This window comes from Labeo rohita, chromosome 4 (genome assembly GCF_022985175.1).
Source record: "Labeo rohita strain BAU-BD-2019 chromosome 4, IGBB_LRoh.1.0, whole genome shotgun sequence".
Taxonomy (NCBI): Eukaryota; Metazoa; Chordata; class Actinopteri; order Cypriniformes; family Cyprinidae; genus Labeo; species Labeo rohita.
The window spans coordinates 42,591,884-42,608,620 of NC_066872.1; the positions used below are offsets into that span (position 1 = coordinate 42,591,884).

The 16,737-nt window shown below is 36.9% G+C and overlaps 1 protein-coding gene across 1 annotated transcript in view; it reads right to left on the reverse strand.

The window, feature by feature from the left end:
• Window positions 1–216: 216 nt before the first annotated feature.
• ahcyl2b (adenosylhomocysteinase like 2b) overlaps window positions 217–16,737 on the reverse strand; it is a 34,371-nt gene continuing 17,850 nt past the window's right edge. The window contains exons 2-17 of the mRNA XM_051107297.1: window positions 12,367–12,475; window positions 11,902–12,045; window positions 10,295–10,395; window positions 9,912–10,014; window positions 9,727–9,821; window positions 9,542–9,648; window positions 8,554–8,670; window positions 8,384–8,447; window positions 7,809–7,897; window positions 7,430–7,500; window positions 6,278–6,372; window positions 6,094–6,192; window positions 5,017–5,085; window positions 4,705–4,783; window positions 3,580–3,700; window positions 217–3,491 (exon numbers count right to left, since the gene is read on the reverse strand). Coding sequence (XP_050963254.1) covers window positions 3,485–3,491; window positions 3,580–3,700; window positions 4,705–4,783; window positions 5,017–5,085; window positions 6,094–6,192; window positions 6,278–6,372; window positions 7,430–7,500; window positions 7,809–7,897; window positions 8,384–8,447; window positions 8,554–8,670; window positions 9,542–9,648; window positions 9,727–9,821; window positions 9,912–10,014; window positions 10,295–10,395; window positions 11,902–12,045; window positions 12,367–12,475 — 1,470 coding nt within the window. The 3' untranslated portion in view covers window positions 217–3,484. The remainder of the gene's footprint in view (window positions 3,492–3,579; window positions 3,701–4,704; window positions 4,784–5,016; window positions 5,086–6,093; window positions 6,193–6,277; window positions 6,373–7,429; window positions 7,501–7,808; window positions 7,898–8,383; window positions 8,448–8,553; window positions 8,671–9,541; window positions 9,649–9,726; window positions 9,822–9,911; window positions 10,015–10,294; window positions 10,396–11,901; window positions 12,046–12,366; window positions 12,476–16,737) is intronic.

Genomic DNA, 16,737 nt, shown 5'->3' on the forward strand with positions numbered 1-16,737 from the left:
ATATAAAGTAAAATAAAATAATTTACATTTAAAATATCCTACTTTTAGTATTTTTGTACCTTTAAACATACCACTGTAAAATAGGGAATTTGTGCTCTTTATTATAATTTATTTCTGGTATAAAAAAAAAAAAAAAAACTACAAACAACGCATATGATACCTACTTTTTTGATTTGACAAAAAAATAATAATACTGCAGTCGGTAATGCCTGCAAAAAATGTTTACATTTGTGATTTTTATTTTTGTTCTTCATGATTACAGATTATTGCTCATCTACCATCACTTGCAATATTTAAACATTGTTGACAACTCATCATTAGACTTTCTTATTTGTAGTGATTTACAACAATAAATATACAGATGTTTTAGCTTCTTTATGTCCACGCTCATTCTCCGTAAGAGGTGCTGGTGTTGATCCCATGCGCTCCACGTGGTTATAAAAGCATCCGGAAAAATCCCAGGCCTGGATCCACCGTCTACTGCTACACAGCAGCAGAAAACCATCCGTTTGTGCACACGAGCCCCTTCAAACACATTGTAATGCACACGCACACACACGTACCCCCGCAAATCAAAGTAAAATTAAGACAACGGGTTGAACACATTTGAACAAGACGTACACTAATTGATGTGCTTTAGTACAGAGATTGTGTGTTAAGCAGATAAAGACAGTGAATGCAAACGTGACAGGTGGGTTACTGAGGAGATACGGGGTATCAATACATTTACATTTTTAATACTAATATAGACTCTCTGGACACACACTACAAGAGCAGCACGTATTAACAACATAAGAGGAACAATCATTTAACCCGACCTTGTGTTTGTAGGGAAAGCAAATGTTTGGGAGAAAACTGAACACTGTTATATGCCTTTAGGGTTTTGATAAGTTATAAAGTTGATAAGCAGCCTAGAGTTTAAAAGGGTCCCAGGAACAGGAAATTTGTTATATGACAGGTATAGAGCCCAAAGTATACTTCGGTCTTTGTACATACCCTAGGGTATGTGTAAAGTACGAGTGACGTGAATTTCATTATCAGCACAGTAAGAACGCAGCCCAATTTTTCTAACCATGCATGTAAAATAGCTGCCGCTCAGACATGCACTATAGAAGTCTGTCCAGAAGTTGGAAACCCTGGAAGCCTGTTCCCGCCACTGGATAAATAAATAGAAAAATACATAATTCATCTTTTTTATCTCACAATCCTAAGAAAAAAGTCACAATTACAAGAAGCTTGCTTGTAATTGTAAGTTAAAAAAAAAAAAAAAAAAAATTATGACTCAACTCAAGTCTAAAAAAAAAAATCTGAATTGCAAAATATGAACTGAGAACTGCAAGATATAAACATAATTATTAGAAAATTGCAATTCTGAGAAAAAAAAAAAAAAAAAAAAAAAAAAGTCAACTCACAGTTGGAACTTTACAGGGTCTGTATAAAAATCTGCAAGATATGAACTCACAGTTCTGGGAAGAAAAGTCCAAATTGTAAAATATAAATGAAAAAAAAAAAAGGCAGAATTTCAAGATAAAAAGTCACAATTACCTTGCAATTCTGTTACAAAAGAATTAAAAAAAATTCAAATAAAAAAAAAACTGAAAATAAAGTCTGAATTGTGAGATGCAAATTTAGAATGAGTTGGAAGTTTATATCAATCAATTATTTTTGTTTATTCCGTGACTGAAACAGGCTTAGAAATCTCCTGAGCCCCTGTTTCACAGTTGGAAAAGAAAAGGAGGAGACAGAACAAGAACAACTATTGAAAACTACAGCAAAAACAATAGACACCTGTGAAGATGAGCGAGTGTTCGTGTGAGGGGACTGAAAGATACCCACAATGCTAGTTTAAATGCAAAAACATGTTTAATCGCTCTTAACTTTTAGAGAGAAAAACCGCAGACACAGGACATGTACGAATCTTTCTAGTGTGCTTGTTTGTGCATGCTGTCAAATAAAGTATTTCAAACAGCCGTGCAAAAACAAAGTATACTTTGGGCAGGATGATCAACGGAAAGACCTTTGCGCTGCAAGATGACTAATCGACAACTACACGACACAGACATCCATGTGAAACGGTCCTGAGCGAAGGAAAGTGACGCCACATTAAACAGGAAACGGACAATGTCATTTTGATTCCCTTTATGACAAACACAGATGGCAAAGAGAAGATAAATATCTGCCATAAAGATTTTCAGAAGTGTAGTAAAATAAAGGTCCCAATTTTATTATATTTGAATATCCCAGTCACAAAGGCAGCTTTTGCTCTACAGGCCTGCAAACAGGAAAACGATCCTCGGAAATGAGTACACAGTTGGTCTTGGCTTCAGTTCACACAAATTTCTCTCCCATTGTGTTCCAGACTAAATTTGCAGAGGACCTGGAAAGAAACTCGGTACCGGATTAACTGTACATTTGGTATCTCATTGATATAGGCTCTACTTCACAGTATATAAAACAAGGGTTTCATTAAATTTCATATTACACTAGAGTATCTCATAACATTTAATTGCTTATTTTTATAATGACAGAGGATGAGTTCATAGGAACAAAAGTTGATGGCAGAAGACAAAGTAAAAAAAAAAAAAAAAAAATTGTATAAATATCTTAATATACACCCCTGTGATTACACAGCCTGACGAGTTTCAGCAATAACGTGGATAGATTGCGCAAAGTTTGAGCCTTTTTGATCTCAAACATCAATACTGGCGTTCTTGAAAACGGTGTGGAAGGAGCGTGTTGCGTTTGCAAGGGAAATTTGAAATGCTAATGCATCAAGCCAATGAGATTCCAGTCTGAGTGAACGGAGGGGATAAGCCCCGCCCCCGAATCGTTCACAATCCAGTTAAATTTTAACAGCTTTTATTTAGAACTGAGAGCGCAAAAAAGTTAAAATTTGCTGTAAAAATTAATAATACAAGTTTTAAAAAACAAACAAACAAAATAATTTGAATAGTGCGATCAACTAAAAGAACGATTTGAACCCCTGCGCCCCACCGTAATTCTGTCCCACCCCCCATATTATATAAAGAAAAAAAAAAAAAAAAAAATCACATGTAGAAAACAAGAGAACAGGACAACGTGGCATGTCCATGACTAAATCATCAGGTATGATCAAACTTTTTTTTTTTTTTTTCCTTTACCAGAACTTATAATTAAACAATAAAAGATCTCTAAATGGATTACGTACAACTAGCACATGAAGCTAAGAAAAGATGAAATGGTGAAATCTCCATGAAAACGTCGCTAGGTTGCACCACTGGCAGTAGCAGCTCATAAAAGGTTAGCTATGTTATTCTAGCATAAAATAAATAAACACTGCCGTAGCGATAATTAGCCACGCCCTTCACCCCCAACCAATCAGATCAGGGCTTTTCCCTCCCCTCCAATTGCAGGCTGTGAGACACAGCTCTGTCTCGCCTTAGTCTGTATGAATTATGAAGTCTTGGTAATTTCTTTAGTCTTCGTTTCCCACCTATGAATGGGTCTAGTACCTAAAAATGAAACATTGCAAGCAATGATTAAATTAAACAAAAAAACAGGAGTTTTTAAATCATTAAAATTGATCAAGCAGCCACTGACCTGTAATAGTTTGGCTTAAAGGGTCCGTTCTTGTTCAGACCAAGGTATTTGGCCTGTTCATCAGACAGTTCAGTCAAATGTGCATCAAAAGTAGGGAGATGAAGGCTGGCCACGTACTCATCTGCAGACAAAGGAGATTAACATTCATTCTTTGCTCATTTAAGAATTATGCATCAAGAAAAGTCAAACATCTTGATTCACAGTTTATAATTTAGCACAATATTTACACACACACATATACATACACATACATATACATATAGATATAACTCTATGTACATATACATATATATATATATATATATATATATACACATACATATACATACATATATACATAGGTATGGTCACATCAGCAATATTTCAGCAAAAAGGTCCGCTGTCACATCAACAGCGTTACAAAGTATAAAGCACAAATCTTTTAAACCAAGCAGCTTTCTGTTGGTCAGCATGGCAAATTCATATCACGCAAAACTTTTATATGGATTTCTATCGGAATGACTCAATTACACCCATAAAATTTCACAAAGCAACAGTAAATGTGACTGCAACTTAACTGACTATAATCAATTACTCATATCTCTCCACTTCCTCTTAAATAGGCAGTCACTTAAATAGGCAAACTCTCATTTATTAACAGATCTGCATCTGTGAGCGTGAGCTGCAAGTTTAGAAGGAAAAGCTGAAGAGCAGTGGAGAGGATGAGAGATCAGGGAGGGAGAAGTGACAGAACGGTGCAGTCTGCAGTGAGAAGTGGCAGCCGTTTGTGACAGCATGACCTATTTTCAGCTGTCTGCTGCTCCTCAGGGTCTGCACAGGATCCCACATGGCTAAACTCTCTACACTGTGTGCCGCAGAAAACACTGAATCTTTCAACAGGCTGAAAACATCTGTGTATGGCGCAGACCAAACCAATTACAACCATTACACCCCTAGACTGCCAGATTATTAGTTCAACATTTGAGGATTTCACCCAGTTGCTGGGTTTACTGCATGTGACACTTGTTTTAGCAGAAGATAAGCAGCACAGAACTCTCAATTAGTTAGTTTTAGGTTATGCATAATCATGCATTTAGACAAGGCATTTTTAATGCATGTGCATATATTTATATCAATGCATCATACCCATTTTTTTAGGCAGCAGGTAGACGTCCTGTTTGTAGCGGCCTTCAGGAGCATTGTACAGCTCTATCAGAGCCAGCGCCTGGGGAAAAAGGAGCAAGAAATCAGTCACCATGACAACAGCAAGGCTGTGACACACACACACACACACACACACACACACACACTTTAAGTGCCTGAGGTTCATACTCTCACACAGCACACAGACTGAGAAACCAATTCTGTGACTGGACTATGAAGTAAATTCTCCTTGCATGCACACAAAAGCACATTATTAACAAAGTCGCCTGTGTTAATTTTCCACTCCAGTCTCACCTGGGTAGTTGCAGTGATGGACAGCACAAAGGTAGGAACAGTGGAGCAGCTCAAGTTTAGGAGGCGACCCTGGAAATATATACAGTATATTTTAATCTTAACTGCTTTTTACAATGCCTGTGTAATTTACCACTGGTAAAATAAATAAACTTGCCTTGCCTACAGGAAGATATATTGCAGATATTTAGCCACACTACATATAAAACAAAACTATTTACATGCATAAATGCATTTATGTATAGACATTTAATCTAATGTAACAGGGTAAAAAAAAAAACATAACATAAGTATTAAAGTATTATAGTAAATAAAGTAAATAAAATATTTTTAAAAAAGCTTTTATTTCAGCTAGTTGCTAAGGCTTAATTTTCTTATTTTCTTTTGATTTAACTTGAAATACAAAAATATCTAAAACCAAAATAAAAATTTGTAAGAACTAACTATAATAACTACTGAACTACAAAACAACAGCAAAAAAAAAAAAAAAAAAAAAAGACCTCCAAAATGACTAAAACCTTAACTAAAAATAACATTAAAATGGAAAGTATAAAAAAAAACTGTTAGAGTTTATTTACTTATGCTAAAATAACACTCCAATGTAATAGTGACTAAATTAAGACATTTTAAAGATGTATTTCATCATCTAGAGTCCCTCTAGTTTTTCACAATTCAGCAAAATACAAAAAGTAACAATTTTTACAATCCTGCATAATTCACCATTTAACTGCAAAATAATTGCAAAAGACACAGTACAACATAAAGTGAGACACATGCATGAATGCATGAATGAGGGAAAAAAAACAATGTGGATGTTAAAAATAAGCGCCAAAAAACAACATGGATCTTGATGCAAGTTTTCACATAAATGCAGTCAATTACGTTAGAAGTGAATATAAACTTTTTAGAGAAAACTAGATGTGGATCTAATTATAAAAAGAAACAAATTTTCCACAAAATTCTGGAAATTACTACCACAAAAATCAGTCATTTTGACTGAAAAATAAATAAAAAGTGAAATCCTGATAGAACTGATTTTAATCTAAATATTTTTAAAGCAAAATTTCCAATGTGTCTAACCTCGGCCAGCAGCACTATTCTCTTTCCATCTGGCCAGATCACGTGGTCCACCTGCGACCTCACCCGCTCCCAGGTCAATTCAGGGGTTCGCAGACTGGCCTGAGAAGTTGGAAGATTGTCAACTTTCAGACACTTATTTACATATACGCCTGTGAATACACTACGGTTAAAGCAGTTTCCTCACCACATCAATCTCAGTGTTGGAGTGGCCCATGTTGCAGACAATACAGCCGTTCTTCATGCGGTCCATGTACTCTCTTACAACCACGTTTTTATTGCCTGCGGACATCACACACAACAAAGTGAGATGAATGCGAATGAGAAACCCTAAAAGCTTTGTGGTTTACACTGATCAGAAATGACTCAAAGCGCCCCATCTCGAAGAACCATTAAATGAATCCAAAGAAGTCAAAACGCAATGAGCCCCGAAAGTTATTTCATCCACATGAACAACACAGCTACCTGCAGACTGAACTTGGATTCAGGTTTGATTCTTTAATTGTCCTGTTCATACTATACGTTACAGGAACAGCAAGAAATTGGTCTATGATCAGAACTGTTGTCAAACTACATTTAACTGAAATTCAAGACTGGCTGCAGCTCAGGCATAATTACTTGAAGTGTATAAGAGTCTCAGATGTAATTAACTTTCGGAAGAGCTATCTATGCCAAAATCACTGTGCTAACGACAAATGCATTTGCACAGTGCAGTGAGAGTCAGAATGCAGTTATATAGGCAATAAACTGCTCGGTTATATAACAGTGCATCATTCTGGGGCAGTGCGGTGCCTGTTAAACACTAGCTGATACCTAAAAAAGCCTTCATAACTTCATTTAAAAAAAACAATGTTCAAAAATACTTCTTTTGAAAATTTAAAAATTATGATTTTTAAAGCAATTATTAAAAAAAAAAAATTATAATAACAATAACAAAAACATGATTAAAAGCCTTCATAAGATGATTTTAAAAATGCAAAAATAATATTTATTTTTAAAATAGTAATTACTTAAAATATATAATAATATGTATAACAAGAACAACAATAACTTTATTAAAAGTCAAATGAAGCTACAATATTTAATTAGCAAGATGCATTTAATTAGGTGATGTAGATTTTAAACGAATAATTCACCTAAAAATTAAAATTCAGTCATAATTTAACAGAACTTTAAAGCATGTCAGTTTTCCCCAAGCAATTACAAAGAATGTAATTGGATGCAAAAAGCAGATTTTTTTTTTTCTAGGTAAACTGCCCTTTTTCTTCCCTCAAATCAAGAGTCAACCCTTTGAATAAAACTTGAAATTTACTACAATCAAAATCAGATTCATAAATACCTGTGCAGGTGATGACAATGTCGACTTGTCGGATGACTTCGTTGAGTTTTACCAGCCTGAAGCCATCCATGCTGTGTGATGACAAATATAAATTAGAAATAGTCTTTCTAAACAGTAAAAATAAATGGCATGAGACTGAATACTGAAAAACCTTGCAGTCATTCACCATAGAAAACTGACTAATGTGTACAACAGTTAGGAAAGTACTATGATAATTTGATTTAGGTGTGGAAAAATGCTGAACACAGTCCTGGAGAATCATTCACTGCTCAAATGCTAGTTTATAATGTATTAACACATTAGAATGACATTTAGTGTAATTTCATGGCATCTAAAGGGCATCACTGCTGCTGAATCAGTGAAAGCATCTGCGACTCACCAGGCCTGTAGGGCACAGATGGGGTCAATCTCAGTGACGTAGACAATGGAGCCCATCGCTTTGAGAGCAGCACAGCAGCCTTTTCCCACCTTATTACACATAACAGGATTCATAGTAATTACTCAAAACAAAAAGGTTCAATTGTTTGTGAAAATATATACTGTATGTAGCACACAATGCGATTGACACAAACAGGGCAAGATGAAGATCCTTTGTTGTTCCTGTAAAAACATTCTATTAGACTTTTTTTTTTTTCAATCAAATGAATACATGTAGAGGTATTTCCTGAGGTTTTCTGTCCTCTAGTGGCCATATATGGTATCTGTTTGGTAATGCAGTAATGCAGCAGTGCAGTGGAGGTGTGGTTAACAAAAGTGATTGACAGATGAAACAGAACAGTCTAAAATGGTTGTTGAGTTTAGCTAATTGGATAGATATGAAATGAGTTTGCCTATATTTAAATGAGCGTATGTTTATATAAGGCCAAGAACATCCTGAAAACCTAAATTCAAATCTCTAGAGGTTTTCACGGGAAACTATGTTAGCTGGCAACATTTGCCACCTAATGATCTCACCTCTCCATATCCACACACCACCACCTGCTTCCCTCCAAACATCACATCTGTGGTCCTCTTTAGACTTGAAAACAAAACACAAACACGCTCAGTAAAACCACAGGCCGATATTAACCACATAATACCTAAACACAAAATAACTATTTTAAGTGCTTTTATAAGAGACATACCCATCCAAGATGGACTCCCGGCAGCAGTACAGGTTGTCAAATTTCTGCTTGGTCACTGAATCGTTAACGTTCATCGCGGGTACACACAACTTGCCAGCCTTTGACAGCTGGTATAGCCTAGAAAATAAAATATGACAGATGTTTAAACTGTAACTTTATTTCCGTGATGCAAAGCTAAATTTTAAGATTTTTTTTTTCCAAATATCTGCCTGGTAGAGTATATTCTCTCAAATATTATACTTAAAGGAGAAGTCCACTTCCAAAACAAAGATTCACATATAACGTACTCACCCCCCTTGTCATTCACAATGTTCATGTCTTTCTTTCTTCAGTCGTAAAGAAATTATGTTTTTTTGAGGAAAACATTTCAGCATTTTTCTCCATATAATGGACTGATATTGTGCCCCGATTTTGAACTTCTAAAACGCAGTTTAAATGCGGCTTCAAGCGATGATCCCAAATGTGGGATCTCATACGCTCGTCTTGCTTTTCTCTCCATGAACTCTGTGTATTCTGGTTCAAGACAGTTAGGGTATGTTGAAAAACTTCAATTGTATTTTTATGCCTCAACTTCAAAAATCATTTCAAAAGCATCCAATTTAAACTGCATTTTGGAAGTTCAAAATCGGGGCACCATATCAGTCCATTATATGGAGAAAAATGCTGAAACGTTTTCCCCAAAGAACATAACTTCTTTACGACTGAAGAAAGAAAGGAAAACATCTTGAATGACAAGGGGGTGAGTAAATTATTTGTAAATTGTTGTTCTGGAAGTGGAGTTCTCAAAAATCACATTTGCCAGTTCCAGGACTTGCCACTAGATGGAGACATTCCCATTTAATATGAAAAACAACTGCAGTCCCCACATTATCGTGTCAAATTACATTCTAAGTCTAAAGCTCTCACTTAATCCATATTAAATGCTAAAAATGTAACACAACTTAATGCATTTAACAAACTAAAACCCTTCACAAATGACTATAATCACCTGTGAACTCCAGTCACGCTCTCCTCTACGATGCCTTTGATCTTTTTGAACATGTTGGGATATTTCTTATAGATCCAGTGAGTCAGATCTCCTCCATCATCTAAAATCTACAAGACATAAGCTGTTGAGACACTAAACAGTCATAATATGTCACTTCAAAAGTCTAGGTGTATATAGTCTGTTACCATATTGGGCTGCCAGCCCTCCACGTTAACACAGCGATCGATACACCACCAGAAATCATCCTCTGATTCACCCTTCCAGGCAAACACTGAGAAACCTGCCAGAGATGACACACGGGAGTTTATTAAGACAGAAAAACACGAAAGCATATAAATAAGAAAGAATAAGGAAGAAAAAAAATATTTACCTCCCTCGGCCAGAGCGGCTGCTACCTCGTTCTGAGTGGAGTAGATGTTACAGGCGGCCCACCTGCACTGAGCGCCCAGAGCAGAGAGGGTCTCCATCAACACCTGCAAACACACACACAAAAACAAACACTTGACGATGCATTACTGAAATACAGATGTCAGCGTGCCATCAAAATGATCATAATTTTTGAAAACATCCTCACAAACACAGTAGGACTGTAAAAAAAAATCCTAAATGGACCAAATAATGTTCCAAAAAGGTGTTGGGTGGGATTAGGGTGTTGGAATTATAGTGCAATTTAATTACATTTTCTTAATTTGAGAACAAATTAAGTTAATATTAGGTATACGAGTGTATTTTTGTGTGTGTACAGAAACTCACAGCAGTCTGTGCAGTGATGTGGGTGCAACCCACAATTTTGGCTCCAGCCAATGGCTTCTCTCCCTGAGCTCTCTTCCTCAAAGCCATGAGAGCAGGCATCTCTACAGTGCACAAATACACAAAAGACATTAATGCATGCCTGTAATGTGTAAATAAACAGCATTTTTTGCTTGCACATCCTTGACTTAAAGCAAAACTGTAAGTTTTAGTGGATGAAGCATAATAATAACTAAATGTTACTTGCGCAGCAACATGGTTTTGGTAATTATGCGAGCTGTGCTTCATGAATGACTCCGATGGCTTGAGGCACATCACTGTGCTCATGGTTACAAATGATCACATTACCAGTGCGAAAGTCACTAAAAATACTGAAAATCTCACTATAACAAAAGACATATCTGGAAAAAAAAAAAAAAAAAAAAAAAAAGTAAGGAACTTACATTTTGTTGTTGTTTTATAATGTAAAAAAAGTCTAGCAACAGTCACACTATATATCACGATTGCTATTCATATCAAATAATGGTTGAAACTATAACTTGGAAAGATTATTTATAGACAAATGGACCAAAACAGTAACTGGTTAGAGATTGACATTGTTATCACGGCTTTATAAGCCCAGTCAGTGCACAGCAAATGTGCGGCAATGGTAAATGTGATTTGTGATTTATTACAGGTACTCGCTTATGGAAGCTTGTTTCTGCCAAGGGATAAAAAAAAAAAGGTAGCTGCATCTTTCTCTCTTACAGTTCAGACTTTTTTCTCTTGCAATTCTGAGTTCATATCTTACAACTGCAATATATAAACTCATAATTACAAGATATAAATTGACAATTGCGAGATATAAACTCAGAATTGCAAGTTATAATCCCAGGATTGTGAAACAAAAAAAAAAAGATTTTTTTTCTCATAACTTGAAGCTATCTTTTTCAGGAAAGTCAAAATTAAGAGATAAAAGTCCCATTTACATTTTTATTTTTACTTTATCACATGGCAGGATTTTTTGGCAACTTTTTTTTACTGCTTGTAAACTCTTTTCAGCTCAAGTTTTGTTGTAACTTCAAGCTACTAACACTGCATCTACCAGTAGCCTGACTATTCCTTTATTTACAGATGTGGTATAAACACACATCCAAATGATTAAAGTATGCCGTTTCCTGGGAAATCCATCCCAACAGCTCTTTATAAATAGAAATAACTGGTTTTATGATGTACTCGCTCATTTAAATTGTTAATTTTTACTTTTGTTAACAAATAAGTCACAAAATGTAACTTTAAACATGAAAGACGGTTTTAAAGCTGATAAACAGACAGGCTGTGTGTAAGTGCACACTGGAGTATTTGGCCATGTGGTTACGAGGGGCTGAAGGGGGCGCCCTGCTGTCTCACAGCGCACACTGAACATATGGCCCCTCAGCAGCACAGGAAGAACATCAAAACATGCTTCGCTTGATCTCACACAAACACTTTTACTTCACACATAAACAAATACCAGTGGCTTAATATGTTGACAGCAAAGAGTGAACGGCATTGCACAATCAGCAGTCATCCTCGTAAACAGTTATGGCTTGTCGGCACATAAACATTAAGACACAAGAGGCCCTTCCAACCTTGCTCGGCAATCTCGATCTCCCTGCGTCCGAAGTCGGCCTGTTTGATGTTTTTGATGCAGAAGTCTGCATTGCCCTTGGAGTTCTTCTGCTGCTTGTCGCGGGGAGAGGTTTCGTCATCGGAGCTGTCAGTGTACGAAGCGGCTGAAAAAAGAAATAATAAAGAAACAAAAATTATGTAAATGTGTGTATCTGTTTTTCCATGAACACAGTCCTAAGAGAGCCCTGCAGGAATGTAGATTTTACTTCCCCACCTAAAATCTACTCTCATTTATCAATGTAATCCTCTTAAAGAGGCCTGCCAGAGAACCCACACAGGAAAGCCTTTGTTCACATGACTAACCTGACACTCCACATTAGACCCCTGACGTATGGCAACACATTATGTAGCCCACCTGACTAAGGTTTAACAGGACGTGCGCATGTGACTGTACAGTATGTACTGGTGCTTGCAGAACGCCATACCTGAGCTGTAACTGTCTGTAGAAGACTGTGAGATGGAGCGAGACAAAGACCTGCGGCCGATCTTGGTGGGACGTTTGTTGAACTCCTGCTTCTGGTCTGCAAACTGGATCTGTCATGAAAAAGGGTGAGAGGTCAAGAAAAAACCATAATGAGAAACCTTACAGTGAGAAAAAGAAAGAAAGAAGTCTCATGTTCACCAAGGCTGGTAGTTTAAAAATATATTTTATTTTGTTTTCAATTTCTTCTCTTTCATGTTTTTTTCTAATAGAAAGGGTGATAAATGAATTAATTTGATGTTAAATACACAGAAAGCCACTTCACCTCGTCAGTATAGTGAAGAGAAACACTGTTGTTCTTTGAGGTCATTTATAATTTAAAGCTTGTAAGCAGCATATGTAATAATTAACTGTAATAATTTACATCTGTTAAGTTGTAAATTCAGGTTATTATGTTTTCCTTTGCCATTTACACAATGAATGGAAATATGGCAAAGCTGGGTTGGGATAGGTCAATGAACAGTAAAATGTCTGGTTTAATTTAAGTCTTTAAGGATTAAAATAGCAACACAAACAAGGCTATATGAAATTTAAAAACAATATTAAAGTAAACTGTTACTTAAAACAATACATTTTTATATAGCTATTAGTAATAACTAGACTTTGTACAGTATGGGGTGCAATCTCTCATAGATGCATGTACCCAGATAGAGACAAGAATTATAGGCACATATACCCGCAAGGATAACAGTCAAAAGAAATTAGCCAGAACATTTGTGGCAAAAATAGATGTTAATGAAGTTTCCTAAATGGTCTAACAAACATCTTCTTATTTCAGGAGGTCTTTGGTTTGATTATTGAAAAAACAGCAATACAGAATGAATGATTATTCAACTTTAAAAGGCAATTATTTAAATAAATAACACAAAAGCACCAGGGCTGAACGAGCAAAGGTGATTTTCTGAATGACAAAAAAATTATATATTTTATTAACAATATCTTAAACTTGTGCATACTTCCTGAGGTTGGATTTTACACCCCAAATGACCTTTGAACTGTTTTCCATTTTTCTGAGCAGATAATGCTCAGTGTGCCTATTACCACAGGAAGTGACAAACGAGTATGTAAACAATGACAGGTCCCAGTACAATGCTACAACTTACATGTTAAGCTGAATATCAGGAACAAGCCTTTACAGTTAGGCAGATTTGACCGTGATAATTCTGATATCATAAACTTGATAACTCCATCAGAATCCTTTATAAATGCAGTCGGCCACCACTAATCTGCTCTCAATGAAAGTCTGGAGCGAAAACCATTGAGAGCTCTTCGTAGACGTGTCGGTAAACTGCGCTACTATTAATGGCTTGACAGCTGTTGCCTGCAGAGAGGAACGCGCTGCGTGAATCGTGAGAGGATTACGGCGCGGTGCAGTCATCCCCTGCTGACGTTATTATCTGAGTCAACAGCAAGCCTCAAATCCCCCTGCTCCATCAAGAGATTTTTAAAAGCATGACTATTACATAACCCTGTGCCATATCGGTGTTCAATCAACCATGTACGGAGTGATCACTATGATTAATCTTCAGGCATTAGGTTGAAGCTATAGGAGGTGTTGTTTTCAGGATGGATGGCTGGCTTTTAGACCGTGAGAAAAACACACAGTTATGCAGACAAGTTTAAGACCCTGACTTACAGAGACCTTTATTCACACAAACACACCGCTGTGCCCAAAAGCACTTGAGCAATTGTCACTCGCAGTGGTTTTGCAACAATAGCGCTACAGAGAAACAAACACCCGTAGACTTTGTGAACTTCAATTTGGCACCTGTTCATTCCTTATTGCTTGGCACAAATGGCTGAAGGACTACTGGGAATGTTTCACTATACAGGAAACACTATATCCCAAATCACATGCTTACAGGAAAAAAATAATACTAATCTGATAAGAAAAAGCTCAGAATGCTCAGATTCAGTGAGAAATCTGGTGAAAAACCAAATTTCCACGATTCACCATCTAAAAATACTACTCTGGTCCAAATTTGTTTAAAATTGTAAGTGTTCAACTCTACAAAAGACACAAAATATGCAAAAGAGACTTAACTCACAATTAATACCAACAGAGTATAATGTTGCTAAGATAACAGCATGGCACTCCAAGTATAAAAACATAATGCACACGCAAATATTGGGTAAAATAATACCAGAATCTGTGTTTAACCAAGATGTTATTGGCTTTGTCAGACCTGTAGAATGTTTTTTCCTCGATTTCAAGGTTGAGCGGGAATCAAGGCTTCAAGACAGCATTCTTGCAATGCATATATACAACAAAAGTATGCAACATTAAGATGAAAAGGCACCACCACTGTGCTTTTATGCAATACATTTTCCATTATGAATTGTGAAACAGCTTGGTTTATTGGATTTTTGGGTCAGACAACCAAACCACTCCAGAATTAGTTTGTCCATTAGGTCGGACAACCATAACAGTCCAGAGTTCACTTTGTCCATTGAGTCGGACAACCAAACCACTCCAGAGTTAGCTTTGTCCACTGGGTCAGACAAACAAACCGTTCCAGAGTTTGTGGACATCCAAACCCCAACAGAATTTTTGTCCATTGGGTTGGACAACAAACCAAACCACTCCAGAATTTTTTTTGTCCATTGGGTCTGACAAGCAAACCACTCTAGAATTTTTGCCCATTGGACTAGACAACCAAACCGCTCCAGAGTTTGTTTTGTCTATTGAGTGGGACAACCAAACCATCCCAGAGTTTCTTTGCAATTGGCTGAATTGTTCAGGTGATCTCAGAACAATTATTCTGGTGCAGAATTGAGCGTGACTGGCAAGTTCATGTTTGCCTATAAGAACCAAACTAAGGGAGCAAATGCACCAAGTTCTGAAACAAAACAAAACAAAAAAAATCGAAATGAGCCAGGTGTGAAAACACCCTGAATTTGTATTTGCACCAGGCTGACAGATCAAGGCCAACAGAGGTCAACGATGGTCGAAAGACATTGCATTGGACCCCCTCTCGCTCTCTATGGCAGAAGACACACATTGCCCCCTGCTAATCCATGCTGAGCACACAGATGGCTCTGGACTATTTTCATTCCAGAAGGTTAAGCTTTCAGCCCACAGGGAAGCCCGAAGACCACCCTGTCACTGTCTCCCCTCTTACCTTCTTAACTGAGGGCTCTGCGATCTCTTCATCCTTCTTTTTCTTCAGCATGACACACAGGAAAGCGAAGAGAGACAGAAAGAAACCAAGTACCAAAAGGGAAGGGACCGGCGTAGAGGAAGTGGACTTTTATACCAGCTTTACACGTGGTCAGTCTGAACTGATCCCAAGGCCTTTGCAGCACAATGCTAGACTGTTTCCCTTTGGGGTTTTTTGTGCATCTGTCTTTTAATTGTTAATTGTTTAGTGGCTGGAACAATTCTGGTTGAAGTTGGCAAAACACGCGTATGTGTGTGCGGAGGCTTTTAGGAGTGGTGGTTTAGGAGGTGATTACTGCGTCCCATGCTTAAGATAATGAAACATGCCAAGGACACATACACTCACACACTGCCACCACTGACCCTGACAAAGGGTTCTTTGTGTTTTTCTGGTCCTAGAATACACACGCAGAAGGGGACAGATTGGAAGTACCAAGGGATAATTACTCTGACATGTTCTTGAGTTCATTAACCTCACCTTTATGACGAACATCAGCATCACAGTCGCAGCTAGTTGATTATCAAATGTTGGCCTTTAACAAGTAAAATTTCCTAAGACTTTACAAACACTTCAACATCGTAAAACACACAAATTGCTGAGGCATGTTTTACCATAGCCCAATCTTGAAAGCAGAGCTAATGAACTGGTGGTCGTCCTGTAAGAATTTGGTGGTCCACATCTCCTGTGAACTTCTTGTGAAATGTATTAGAGGTGTGGTTTGAAAACTTTTCCCAGTATGACTTCATACCTTTCCCATGGACCTGGATCACACATTACTTTATCTAGGGAGTTTACAAAGTCAAATATTTGAGCACTATTATCAGTGTTTTGTGGGTTTGTGCATTCTGCCGATGTAATTTGCACAACAAAACGGACTAATACACTTAAAGCCTTAATGTAATTCAAACAGTAGAGCCTGACGTCAAGGTCATGGGTTCAATTCCCAGAGAACTGAATAAATGTGTACCTTCAATGCAATTTAACTCATTTTGTATAATAGTGTCTGGCAAATGCAGAAATATAAATGTTCAGACCATGCCGCACATTTATTTTAAGGTCAGAAACGTGTACGCAAATACAAATGCAAATGTTTGGCCAGCACTGCAAATGTGCGGTTTTAAACTAAACGTGTTACTTTTAAATCTTTGTGGCAT